At 35.0% G+C, this 13,540-nt stretch overlaps 4 protein-coding genes across 5 annotated transcripts in view; 2 read left to right on the top strand and 2 right to left on the bottom strand.

The window, feature by feature from the left end:
• Window positions 1-2,555: 2,555 nt before the first annotated feature.
• Window positions 2,556-3,453, bottom strand: LOC111445412 (dof zinc finger protein DOF1.2-like). The gene has a single exon (XM_023083766.1). It carries the CDS (start codon window positions 3,333-3,335, stop codon window positions 2,601-2,603), a length of 735 nt encoding a protein of 244 aa, XP_022939534.1. The 5' UTR covers window positions 3,336-3,453; the 3' UTR covers window positions 2,556-2,600.
• A 2,086-nt stretch (window positions 3,454-5,539) lies between these two features.
• LOC111445371 (N66 matrix protein-like) lies at window positions 5,540-6,510 on the top strand. Of its 2 annotated transcripts, XM_023083711.1 has the most exons (4): window positions 5,550-5,722; window positions 6,021-6,067; window positions 6,134-6,407; window positions 6,457-6,510. In XM_023083711.1, the coding sequence occupies exons 1-3, from the start codon at window positions 5,594-5,596 to the stop codon at window positions 6,405-6,407; spliced, it is 450 nt and encodes a 149-aa protein (XP_022939479.1). In that variant the 5' UTR covers window positions 5,550-5,593; the 3' UTR covers window positions 6,457-6,510. The 2 variants fall into 2 exon arrangements, with proteins under 2 accessions (XP_022939478.1, XP_022939479.1); XM_023083710.1 differs by having other exon boundaries at window positions 5,540-5,722; window positions 6,021-6,407.
• A 797-nt stretch (window positions 6,511-7,307) lies between these two features.
• On the top strand, window positions 7,308-7,760 carry LOC111445144 (protein MKS1-like). The gene has a single exon (XM_023083380.1). The coding sequence runs from the start codon at window positions 7,308-7,310 to the stop codon at window positions 7,758-7,760; it is 453 nt and encodes a 150-aa protein (XP_022939148.1).
• Window positions 7,761-10,952: 3,192 nt separating this feature from the next.
• Window positions 10,953-13,540, bottom strand: part of LOC111444851 (L-type lectin-domain containing receptor kinase S.6-like) — a 3,627-nt gene continuing 1,039 nt past the window's right edge. The window contains exons 2-3 of the mRNA XM_023082936.1: window positions 13,411-13,512; window positions 10,953-13,374 (exon numbers count right to left, since the gene is read on the bottom strand). Of these exons, the coding sequence (XP_022938704.1) occupies window positions 11,162-13,374; window positions 13,411-13,453 (2,256 nt within the window). The 5' untranslated portion in view covers window positions 13,454-13,512 and the 3' untranslated portion in view covers window positions 10,953-11,161. The remainder of the gene's footprint in view (window positions 13,375-13,410; window positions 13,513-13,540) is intronic.

Below are 13,540 nucleotides of genomic sequence, written 5' to 3'. Positions count from 1 at the left end.
TTTTATTAAAAAAAAAAAAAAAAAAAAAAACCAACAAAATTATTAGATTTATTGATTTTTTTTTAATTTTTTTAATTCTATTCATACGACTTTAAATACCTCAAATACGTTCTTTTTGTAAATTAAAAAATTGGAGGACTAAAATAAAAAATTGCAAAAAAAAGAATAAATTATTATTATTATTTTGAAAATGTTAATGTTATAATTGTGGGCGTAAATAAATGTTATTTTTAAAATGAAATATGGGAGTATTTTAATTAAGGAAGGTTAAACGTATTTACAATTTGAATTAAAAAAATTAAGCAATGCCGTAAGCATACACGCAGATACAGCTAATGACGAAGTGAATCGCCATATTTTTTGTATTTTATTACAATATATCGAGGGGTTTATGTTAATTAATCAAGTTTTAAATTTTTTTTAATTAGGTGATGATTAGACCATTAATATATTCATTAAATGTCAATAGCTTACAAAAATAAATTCAAGTTTTAGCTAAACCACTCTTAGCTGGACCCATGTTTACTATTATTAATTAATTTATAAGATTAAATGGGTTTATATTAATGTAACCAAATTTTGACTAATTCAACCTTGCACCTTAGTACATATTGTCTGCTTTGGCTTGTTACGTGTAGTTGTTATCTTCACGATTATAAAACGCGTCATTTATGAGAGAGGGTCAGCCCTACTTCGACCACTGACGGTGATTAACTCTGATAGCATAACTCTAGCTTTTCTATCTTGTCTATGTTGTGCATCTCGAGATTAAGTTCTAAGAACTAGACAGAAGTATGCGTTTGAAGATGGTAAAGCTAAGTCGATACTTTCGACCAATAAGTTAAAATTTAATTGTTGTACGCCGGTAAAAAGCATTAAGTTTATAATAATGTTTTTGGAAGCATTAAGTTAATAAATATTAACTTGAAATTGATGTTAGATTTGTGAAATGAAAGTGATATGTCATATGGTTTATAAGCATTTCTTGAACATTAAAAATACAATAATTATATGGATCTAGGAAAATATTAATTTAAACAAACCCAAAAGGCATGCTTCATGAATTAATATTTTAAACTTTCTTTTATATATATATATATAATTCTTCCTACCTCTTATTTAAATATTAAAAAAAGACTAATTTTTTTAAATTAATATTTAAGTCTATGACTATATTTTATTTATCTAAGCCATTGTTTTTTAAGTTGGGCTTAGAAATGACCGTGTCATACAATTGGGCTTGGGCCTTAATAGTTGTTGGGCTTCATTTTTTAACTGTTTTTGGAGGAATTGGGCCGTAAAGCTAACATGGAGGCCCAAATTGAAATTTTGACACGTAGACCAAAATTCAATATAAAATTAATAAAAAATCTGCCACGTCATTTACGACCAAAACTGTCCTTTTTCAAACCGGGACCAAATTCACACCTCATAGTGTCATATTAAATTTAAATTAATATTCTTTATTAGCTTATATTTAATTGGTTCTCAATTAATAAAATATAATTATTATTTTATAAATCAATATTTCAATCACAATCCACAATTATTAAATAAATAAATAATAATAATAATAATAACAGTTTTTCAACTAATTTGCTGCTCATCTATCAGGTCAATGTCAACGTCAACGTCAACGTAAGTAGCAATAATGATAATGAACGAGAGGGTGAAGACAGAAATAAAAATCGAATGGGCTCTGGCCTATATCTTACGAGTGATGCAAAAGAGAACTCTGATGAAGCTAGATAGACGACTGTGAATTGAAAACTCAAAAAGAAAGTGAAAGATCGGTTTCTCTAATGCAACGTGCATATGTAGAATGGAATTAGATCTAAAGCTCTTCCAAACAGAAGGAGAATCACCGTGCACAGAGCAGCGGAAAGGATTGTGTTTTCCTTCATATTTATCTCCCCTAATTAATTAGTTTAGTTTCGAGACTTCTTCCAAAAAAATCACAATTGGAACCGACTGTATCAAAACAGTGATCTCTTGACATAGCTGAAACTCGATGAAACATGGCGTGACTAAAAGATGTAGGTCCAGTGACATTGAACCAAGGTGCGCGAAATTGGTGAGAATTTGATAGGAACCACAAAAATAATAAGTATAGAGGAAACGTAACCAAATATCCCTTGCCATTAATTCACACAACCCGCAGATTCATGATCCTTTTTTCAAGCCATGTGATTTGTTGACATCACATTGTTGACTTTCTCTACCTTCTCCTCGGTTCCATTCGCCATTTAGTTCATGTATTTTAAATGAAAATAGTGTTGTTAAGCTTGGTAGTTGCGTTTATGGGCTCAAAAGGCATACGATCTAGGCACTGTATCAAAACGAGGCTCGGTGAAAGACCCTATAAAGCTTCACTGTTATTCGGGATTGGCTTTGGGTCTTTCCTGCGCAGCTTAGGTGGAGAGCGAAGAAGGCTCCTGAACCATCAGTGAGATACCACTCTAGAAAAGTTATAATTTTAACGACACGAGCCAAGAGACAATCTCAAGTAGCCAACCATTATTCAACTAAATAATTCATAATATAACACAAGAACGCAATCCCATATTTATATATATAAGTATATAAATGTAATGATATAATTAGAAATATTCGACATTATTTACGGCTGCAAAGTCGAATGAGCTCCAATTGTCTCCCACTTCACAGAATTGATTCGCATTATAATTGCAAGAAAAAGAGTCCAATTCTTGGATTTGTTGCGACGCCCATACTTCTTCCTCAACGCCCAATTCCGCGTGTAACCCAAACGGAGTATTTTCGTAATTTCCCATAATCCCCTGTTTTTGTTCTTGGGGTTGATTTTCCTCCTCAGTTAACAAATCCGACAGCCCTTCAAAGAAGATTTCACAATTCTCTAAAGGGTCAACGGATTCAGGCGAGCTGGTCAACGCGTGTGCCTCAGTACTCGGTGGGGCGGTGTTCAAATATCTAGCGAAAACGGCAGCAAGATCGATATCGGGTCCATTAGAGGAGGATTCAGTGATTTGTGTAGAAGTGTCGGGGTTGGTAGAACGTGAGACAGTTGAGGATCGTGAGGACCTAGTACGACGACTCTTACGACAGCCACCGCCGACAGGGACGTTACGGAGGGAACCGCCTTTGGTCCAATAGCGTCGACAGGATTTACAAAAGTATCTAGGTTGGGAGAGGCTGTAGTTGTTGTAATAACAGAATTTGGTATTGGCGGAGGCGCAACGAGGGCAATTTGGAGCTGTTTCGAGATGGGGCTTCCATTTCCGCTCCAGATGGGAGGCGAACGGCGGCGGAGGTGGAGGAGGGAGCTGGTGGTGGTCGGACATTGCTGTAGAGAACATTGAGAGAGAGAGAGAGCGAGAGAGAGAGAGAGCGGAGAGATGTGAAGATGGAGGAGAGGAAGGGAATTATGTAGAGTGAAGAGAAACGTGGGCGGTTGGAGAGTCGTTAGGGCCAAGGAAGGGTGTGAGCGTGTGTATGCAAAAAAATAAAACATTAATTAATTAATTATTTATTTATAAAAGTACATTTAATAATTATTAAGGAATATTAAATAATTTAATTTATAACAATTTTTGACGTAGGAAGATCAAGAGAGAGTTCATGAGATTGGAGCTGTATAACAGGCGGAAGGGTCGTGGGGGTCAAAGTCCACGTGGCTTCTTTTCATTGGGTGCATTACATTATTGAAAGTGATAGACGTGGATTAGTCAAACCTCACTTGGTAGTCGTTGAGAATCTGTGTGGAAAATGACTGTTATATCCCCAGCCCACCAAATCTCAACTTTTAAATTGTATTATTATAAAAACTTTTAAATTGAATTTTGATTGGACAATTATTTGCAATACAATTATGTTGAGTTGAATTTATAATAACTGGGAAATCAATTTTGTTTTTTAAATGTAAATTTAATAGAAGGGTAGAATGGTAATTGGGAGAAGAAGATGGTCGGCGGGAAAGGGAGTGGTACAGCGTGCTTGCAGTGGTGGATTTAAGGAGAAAGATGATGAATATATATTATTTAATTAAATAAATTAGATGCAAGCGTAATAAGGATGTTGCAATGCACGTGATTAAACGGATTACGTGGCGTATCTTCGTTCGTACTAACTTCCTTAATTAAATTAAATTAATATTATTTTATTATTTCCTTAATTACGTTGTTTAATAATCCTAGATTGCGGTTTCTCTCCCCCTCTCGTTTAATTAGGCTGTTATTATGGTTGACTTCTAAATTTATTATAGATTAATCCTCGATTATGTAAAAATTAAAGTAAATGAAATATACTAATGGAATCTCCCTTCATAATTGTTGAGGAGGTGACACGTGGTGGATGGGTGTGCCATAGGGACTTATATTTTTAATTCCGTTCACTTTGCACTTTATTTTTAAAATAATTTTTAATTTTCAAAACCTTCAATAATATTTTAAATTAAAAAAAAAAAGATAGAAGTTCTATTTATACCAACTTTTTAAAAAAGTTTCAAAAACACACATTTAACTAATGTATATATATATATAAACTCAAAACCGTTCGATATGAACAAAATCATTAGTAACACATTTTTTAAAAAATACCTACGAAATTTAAAAAATAATATTAAATTTTTAAAAAAATTAATTTTTTATTTTTATCACGAGTATCCTTAAAATTGAAAGAGATTATCTGTGAGAGGTATAGAAAGATAATATTTATTCATATATTGATTTTAAAAAAATTAAATAAAAAAGATTATTAGTACTATTTATGAGTATTTTTAATAAAAAAATTTAAAAAGGTATTTTTAAAATATAGGTATTAAATAAATAAATAAGATACGGGTATGAATGGGTTGGAGAGATCCGTAGGAATGGAGTAATGGATGAAAGGATGAGAAATCACGTGGTGGGTTTTGCATCATTTTCATGGAATATAAATGTGAATTTATAAAATAAATATTGAATTAATATATATATATATATATATATATATATATATATATATAGCTTCTACGGTTGAAATGGTGTCGTCATTGGTTACTTATTATTATTACAAACCACAACTAACCCATACACTTTATGCAATTCTCCGTCCCCATATATTACTCGTGTTCAATGTGCATTTAATTAAATCATAAGGTTGAATCTATTTTTCATTTTAAAAGTTGTTTTATTGAATATTTTGTTTAAAATGTTTGAGAATAATATAGTCGAGAGACGACAATATCTGAAAAGAATGAGATTCTATCAAAGTTTATTATTCAAATACTTCCTACAATTTTAATTTAAATAAATTTAGAAAATAGGTTAGGTAAAATGAGAAGAAAACGTCGATATTTTAATCCTCGGTTCGTGTAATCATACACTAAAGTCGATATCATAAGGTAGAAATTTACGTAAACTTATCCCTTAGGGTTGAATTTGGGTGCCTCTTCAACGAGCAATGTGGACCGGCGTTGTGGTTGATTTCAAGTTTTCACCTTGGCAATTACCTAATATACCCTTACTTATAACCCTTCTTCCACTATAAATACCCACCAAAATTTGTATAAAATCTTACCCTTGTTTTAACCCAACACTTTTTAGCCCCAGAAATTAAACCCCCTTTTTGTCTGAAAATGGCTAGCTCTAAGGCTGCCGGAGTCATGCCCATGGCTGCTTTCCTCGCCGTCTTCCTCCTCATATCCGCCGGCAACGTCGTCGCTGCTCTGTCCTACGAGTCGATCGTACCACAAGAATTTGCACTTGGTAACCCTTATTTACTCACTAAAATTTTTAATATTTAACTGGGTCTTGGTATGTTAGCTAATCGGAACGTAACTTACCATTTTAAAAGTTGATGGTCTGATCACTTATTTCTATGAATAAAGTCATGTCATACAACTGTTTCTTATTATTATTATTATTATTGTTAAATTATAGATTTAGTTTATTGATGTTTATATTTAATAAATTTTTAAATTTTAAATTTTATATTTTATTAATAAATATAAATTAATGGATTGAATTTGTAGATTTGTAGTTGAAGTAATTTTTGTTTGATTCGGACGAAAAGTTCTTGAAGATAAATATGAAGCCATTGGTAGAAGTGGATATAACAGCAACAAACCCAATGGTAGAAGTGGAAATAACAGCAACGAACCCAATGGTAGAAGCAGATATAACAGCAACGAACCCAATGGTAGAAGTGGATATAACAGCAATGAACCTAATGGTAGAAGTGGATATAATAGTCATGAACCGAATGGTAGAAGCGGATACAACAGCAATGAACTCAATGGTAGAAGTGGATATAACAGCCATGAACCTAATGGTAGAAGCGGATACAACAGCAATGAACTCAATGGTAGAAGTGGATATAACAGCCATGAACCTAATGGTAGAAGTGGCTACAATGGCTACAAGCCAACAGGAAGGGGAGGCTATAACTAAATTTACAATCTCTTCAACTTTTCTCTGTGTCGTACGATGAAACTCGTCGACATTTGTATAACTCAACAATAGTTGATATGGTTGTCGTACTAAAAAAAATATATAAAAATAAATAAGACTCAATAGAGTCAAAAGTATTTGTACGAGTTTAAACTAAACATGATAGGCCCAAAGCCCACTTAAGAAGATTGGCCCAAAGTGAAAAATTAGCCCCTCGACCCATTAAGACATTGAGAAAACAAAGAATAATTCAGGGTTCGTGCATCAATAATAAAAGGGTCCGTGCTGAGTCCGTGCCACTTCCTAACCCGTCCTATTCAGGAGAGCTTGCTTCGTGGCAAGACTTGAACCGTGTGAAACTAAAATTAATAGATTTATATATGAATGAATCAAAATCACATCCAAATAAGACCAATCACGAGAATAAGATGAGTAACAAAGACTTAAAAGAACGGAAAGTCAACTATCTCCACCAATAAGGTGCATATGATCATGTCAAATAACGAGAATAAGTCTTTGTTGAACCCATTTGAAAGACTAATTTGTATAAATATTTAAACCCACACGTAAAAATGCACCAAACCCGTCACACCATTCGAGATAACAACTTATTAACGTACCATTCCAAAGACGATATATACGAACATTCCATATAATAGCTATACCAAGTCAGCATAATATTATCCGACGTGGAAAAGACACAATAATGGTATCATTATAGACTTAGGGTTTGACGGTTTCAACCATGAAAAAAATGGTTTTTTTTTTTAAGACAAATTCAAACTTCTAAACCACCAAGAAACCCTTAAATATTGATATTAATATTAAATACTCAACTTATCTTTATAAACCTTTCAACTCTCCATGTCTTCTTCTCTTTGTTCTTCAACACCTAATGCCATGGCTGAAAGAAAAGAGCTTCAACTCCAAGGTCCCCGTCCCGCCGCCCTCAAGATCACCAAAGACTCCCACAAGATCGGCAAGCCGCCGCACCGGCCCGTCATCATCTACACCGTCTCCCCCAAGGTCATCCACACCGACCCTACTCAATTCAAGGACTTGGTCCAGCGCCTCACTGGCCACAAACCCTCCTCCCACGACTCTCACCATCCACCCAATACGACGATGATTATGAGTACCAATCATCAAGGAACAGAGAGGGTAGGTCACGGAATATTATCGCCAACGCCAGGGTTGCTGCCGCCGATTCCAGCGAATATTTTCACTCCGACTCCACCGCAGTCAGCTGAGCTCAGCCCTCTTACCCACTTTTTTCGGGATCTTAGCCCCATAGCTCCGAATCGATTCTCGTTGTCGCTAGATTTCTTCCAAAACTTCCCTGATTTGCATTGATTTTGTTTGCATAATTAATTGTATTTAATTTTATCCTTATTTATGTCGGAAAAAAATCTATAAAGTTTAAGCATAATGATACAATGAGAGACTTTTCCCCATTTTTGTATGATTTTAAGTGGGAGTAGTTCCATATCTTTTATCTTATAAATATATCTAATCGAAACAAAACCATCGTGAAAAAATAACCTAACATCTATTTTATCGAATATTTTCTCAAATTTTATCATAATTTTAATTAAGTTTTTATAATCAGTGAGAACAAATTAATTTAAAATAAAATTTTCAATATTAACATAAATTACTACAAATAATTCGGCAAATAAGTTTTAAATTTTAAATATTATTTTATTTTTTTCGAAGTAATAATTATCTTAAACAATTAAAATTAAAAAAAAAATCATAAATTTGTTATCTAATTTGAATTTATAATCTAATAATAGAATAAGAATATAAGAAAAAAAATATTTTTTTTGTCTCTTAATGTTAAATTTTTATTTCTAAATTTTGAGTTTAATTTCCAAACTTTATCATCAATTTTAAATTTATTTTGTGTCTATTAATTCTACCATTTAACATTTTTTAAATTATTTTTAATTAATGACGAAAAAGTGAAAATTAATGAAACTTGAAAAGTAAAAATATTAATTCAAATATAAAATTTTAAAATCTAACAACCATTTAAAATGTCAATATAATATTTTGTAATTCACAATCAAATCAAAATATATTTTCATTTTTCCAAAAAAATTTAAATTTATATATGTATATATATATATATATGCAAGAAATCCGCCAAATTGTGAAAGAAACGAGAGAATGGAATCTTCAGCCACCAGAAAGCGAAAGATGAAGAAGCCGCCGGCGCCGCCGAGAGCCGCGAAAGCCCAAGCGCCGGCGAAAATAAGGAAGTCGAAGAAAATCATTGAAGTAGAAGAAGACGCCTCAGAGTTCAGGCACATGGTTCGATTCCCTGGCAGCAGTAGCAGCCGCTCCGACTCCGATTCCGACCGCCCTTCTACTTCCACTTCCACTTCTACTTCTTCTTCCACTTTTTCCGATGGCCGGAATGGTTTATCGCCGTCGTCGGAAGAACTGAGCGTTTATGATTACGAGGGCTGGGAAGACCCTCTTGTAATCGTAAATCCACGGCCCTCTTCCGGAATTCCTCCATTAACAACGTATTCCGGTTTTGATTACTCCGGTTTGGTTTATCCACTTCCGCCGGTTTTCAAGAACCCTCTGCCCCCGCTTTACTACCGGCCCAAATTTCCCGACCCCAATTAATTCCATCCCTCCTCGATTTCTTCTTATTATTATTATTACTTTTTACTGCTGTGAAATTTCTTGTATTCGTTTAATATATCTACAAATGGTTGAGATCAAGATTTACTCTTTTTACCTTTTTACTCTTTATTTGATTTATTTACTATCATCACTTTAACGAAGAATACTCTTTCCATTGGTACGAGGTCTTTTGAAGAAGTCAAGTTATGCTCAAAGTGGACAATATCATACCATTGTGGAAAGTCGTGTTCGTCTAACATGGTATTAGAGTCATGCCCTAAACTTAGTCGTGCCAACAGATTGGTAAATCCTCAAATATCGAACAAAAGACTCCAAAAGAAAAGGAGACAAGGCTCATTGAAGGCAGTAAAACATGACTAAGACTCCAAAAGAATCGAGCCTCAATTAAGGGGAGGCGCACTTTGTTCGATAAAAAAGAACCACATTCTCTAATTTAGGAAATGCTCATGGGTTTATAAATGAAGAATACTCTCTCTATTGTAACAATTTTATCTCGGTTAAATTTCATATTTATTTAATTTCAAAAATTTTAAATTACCCATTAATTTGAATATAGTTATTATTAAATATGAATAGAATTAATTTATATTGATTACTATTTTGATATTTTTATTATTTTTATTCTTGGTTTTTATATTATAGTTTTATTCTTATTAAATAAACAACATGGCTAGTTTAAAAAAAATGAATTTCCTAAAAAGATTATTTTTATATAAAAAAAATTGTAGGAAAAAGAGGGCTAAATAATTAAAGAAAGTCAAAAGAATGGCATCTTTGTTTATGCCATTAAAAACATTTTAATTTATCCCCCAATATTTTTAAAATATATCTAAACATCAACTATACAAATAAATTAATAATTTTCTATGGTATTGAGATGACATATGTATGACCTAAGCATATACACATGTATATATATGGAACAACCCTCCAAAATTAAATTAAAAAAATACACATACATTATCTTAATTTATAATCAACTAGATTCGTACCACCAATATGAACATAGTTCAAAATGTTGTAAGTGTTAGACGAACACGACTCTCCACAATGGTCCACTTTGAGCATAAGCTCTCATGGCTTTGCTTTAGACTTACCCAAAAGGCCTCGCACCAATGGAGAGAGTATTCTTTTGATATAAACCCATGATCATTCCTTAAATTAGTCGATGTGGGACTTTCATCCAATAATAAGCGTTCTTTCTTGAGATATTTGATTAAAAATATAACCTAGGTTTTTTTTTTTCTCTGGGAGTGATTTCTTATCATCAAGGCTAACGAGAGTGATTTCTTTTCATTAGGACTAGGTGTTCTTATATTTAAAATCATCCATGCTATGCTTGACACAATTGATCTTGCTGTGGAGTGATTCAAATGTCAAATAAGTTTTCTTATCTTGAGATATTCGATCAACATGATTATTCGAATCTCACTTCTCTTATAGTATCAGAGCGTATTTTAAAGTGTTTCCTTATCACCGACCCTTATAAATTTTATTCTAGAAATCTATAGACATTTCGATATGAAAAGGAGAAGATTATTGGGGTAGGAAAAGACAGTGACATTTGTAATATTTAATTATGATGCAAAGTCTATAAAGTTAAGTATAATGATAGAATGAGAGTTGGCCCACCCATTTCTTGCAAGCTTTCTTTCAGGTGGGAGTGGTTAATATCTTCAAAGCCCAAAAAAATGGTGAAGGAACAAAGGTGTCTGCAAATTGCACTAATAATGGTTGACTTGGAACACACCCATGACTTCCCAAGAACAACTTGATTCGAAATTTAATATCGATTCGATTCGACGACGAGTTAAGTCATTAGGACGTGTTCATGACGCTGTTATATGCATCTCAACCAAAATTTTAAAGTAAACAAACACGAGATACGCAAGAAATATATGGTGCTTGAATATTTCATGAATAAATTCAGTTTTGGGGCATACAGCAATTATGTTCTTATTCATGTAAACCTAACAAAAACACACCCTAAGAAAAGAAACAATGCAGCAAACCTCTAGTTTAGAGTATTTTCAGGTCATTTCTAATATTTGATGTCTTTGTAATCTCCGTGGCACCGTGTATTGCGTTACGGTTCAGCTATAAAATTGACTCTTCGGGGTCATCCACTCGTCGAGGCTGGGATTATCGTCAGGAGGACTATCTATGCTATCCTCAAAATCATCAGGAACAACAGACTTGATGCGGACCCTTGGCTTCCTTGGTGGCAGTACAGGAAGTGGTGCTTTCCCTCTAAGGATCTTTGCAGCTTCTCTCACAGTTGGCCGCTTTACATAATTTGGGTGTACACAATTCAGTCCCACCATTAGCATTCTCTCCATTTCTACTACATTGTATTTTCCCGTCAACTTTGAATCAGATGCTTCAGTTAGTGTTCCCATTTCCCATAGATTCCAAATCCAATCGACCAGCATGGTCCCCTCTTCGATTACAGCCCTCCTTCCCGAGGCTACTTCGAGCAACACGACTCCAAAGCTGTAAATATCGGTTTCGACAGTGGGAACTCCAGAATAAACGTATTCAGGTGCGAGATATCCCATTGTTCCAGCAGGTATAGTTGCTTCCCTTCTGAGTGAATTGCGTGCATACACTTCTGCTAGACCGAAATCCCCAAGTTTACCGTTGAAATCTGCATCAATCATAATGTTGCAGGTCTTGACATCTCGATGGATAATCTGTCTCTCATACTCTTCATGGAGATATGTCAATGCAGAAGCAATGCCAAGAACTATGGAAACCCTTTTCTTCCAAGGAAGAACAAACTGTGAATTCTGTGAGCGCTTATGAAGAAGTTCGCCGAGGCTACCATTGGCCAAGAACTCGTAAACAAGAACCAACTCGTTTGCCTCGCAACACCATCCGTGAAGCTGAACCAAATTCTTGTGTCGCAAGCACCCCGCCATTGTTGCAAACTCGGTGGTGAAAGGATTGTACATACGATTGTTCGCCATGTCTGGTGCGAATCGTTTAACAGCCACTTCTTCACCGGCTGGAAGACATCCTTTGTAAACAGTTGCAGAACCACCTCTCCCAACAATTCTATCTTCATTAAAGTCCATTGTAGCCAACTTTACCTCCCCAAGGGATAATCTCAATGGAACTCTGTTCGTCTCAACTTGACTGGTTTCGGGAGTTGCTACGCATATGCACATTCTACCCCTCAATTTATCCATCAAGATAAAACTAATCAAACCAACAATGACAATAATAGAGCAAAGAAATGCAATTAAACCTCCTAAACCAAGGGTTATCTCTCCAATCATCTTCCTCCGTTGACGAGCGTTGACAGAACGATTGCTATGCGCACTCAAATCCTCCGGTGCGCACAAGAAACAGTCTCCTTCAGTAATGGTGGTATCAACAGAACTCAAAGAAGGTACCAACCCAAAAGTTCTAAATTGCCATTGATCAACAATGTAAAGAGCAGAGCCCCGTCCGTTAGAAGCAGAGAACCCCACATACATGAACTCCTTAAATTGCTTGGAAAGGTCAACCTCCACAACAAGAAGAGGATTTTCAGGCTTTGTCTGCGAATAGCCAACCCAGACATGGATCTTTTTCGAGTCTTCCTTGTACTCAATCCATGCGGTAATCTTTCTCCCATTTTTGAGGAAAATGCCTCTGGACCCAAAATCCACTGAAGACAAAGAGGTCGCAGAGTTGACATCAAAGCCAAGATGGTTGTCATTAATGTCTCCAAGATCAGCGTTGAAACTGGTGTCGAATTCGACAGCGATGAAAGAGTGGTGGGAATTTAGCGGGGGATCGGGAAGGCCCATATACCCATTAGAGCGGCTGAAAGATTCGGAATCGGAGGTAATGAGGAAAGCGATTCCATCGGCGGAAGGGCAAAGTGGGGTGGGAACGACGGTGAGGAAGAATTTAGTGGAAAAAGAAGCGGTGGAATTGGTGGAGAAATCAAGAAAGCGAATCGGGTTGTTGTAGAAGGCGGCGCCAACGCCAGAAGAGACAGAGGCAGAGGAGGCAGGGGAGTTAGAAGAAGAAAAGGGAAGGCAATTGGTTTCTTGGGTGAGAAGCATGGCATTGTTTCTGAAATGCGCATCACCGGAGAGGGTGACGTTTTGATCAGGCAAGAAACAAAGAGAAAGACGGACAAAATTGGAGGGAATCAAGAAGAAAAGGAGGATCGTTAAAGTCGACATACTAAAATGGAAGAACAGGAGATTTCGGCTTCGAATTGAAGACGATGGAAATCCACACAACTCCGCCACTGTGCTTCCTCTGTTTTGGGCGTTCGGCGGTGCGTGAGGTAGAGAGCGCAGGAAATGTAGAGAGCGCAGGAAATGTAGAGAGCGCAGGAAATCTATGGCAGTCAGATTCTGTAATACATTCTTCAACAACACCATTCGTGTATATTTATCCTAAAACTTTTCAAAATTTTCAATACGCTTTATTTTTCAGATTTCTTCCAAAAAAAAAAAAAAAAAAAAAAA

This window comes from Cucurbita moschata, unplaced genomic scaffold (genome assembly GCF_002738365.1).
Source record: "Cucurbita moschata cultivar Rifu unplaced genomic scaffold, Cmos_1.0 Cmo_Scf00007, whole genome shotgun sequence".
NCBI lineage: Eukaryota > Viridiplantae > Streptophyta > Magnoliopsida > Cucurbitales > Cucurbitaceae > Cucurbita > Cucurbita moschata.
This window is presented reverse-complemented; position numbering and strand designations above follow the sequence as displayed.

Coding starts and splice junctions, on each gene's coding strand:
- LOC111445144 (XM_023083380.1), top strand. CDS start 7,308: ATGGCTGAAAGAAAAGAGCTTCAACTCCAAGGTCCCCGTCCCGCCGCC.
- LOC111445412 (XM_023083766.1), bottom strand. CDS start 3,335: ATGTTCTCTACAGCAATGTCCGACCACCACCAGCTCCCTCCTCCACCT.
- LOC111445371 (XM_023083710.1), top strand. CDS start 5,594: ATGGCTAGCTCTAAGGCTGCCGGAGTCATGCCCATGGCTGCTTTCCTC. Junction 5,723..6,020: donor TACCACAAGAATTTGCACTT/GGTAACCCTTAT, acceptor TTTGTTTGATTC/GGACGAAAAGTTCTTGAAGA.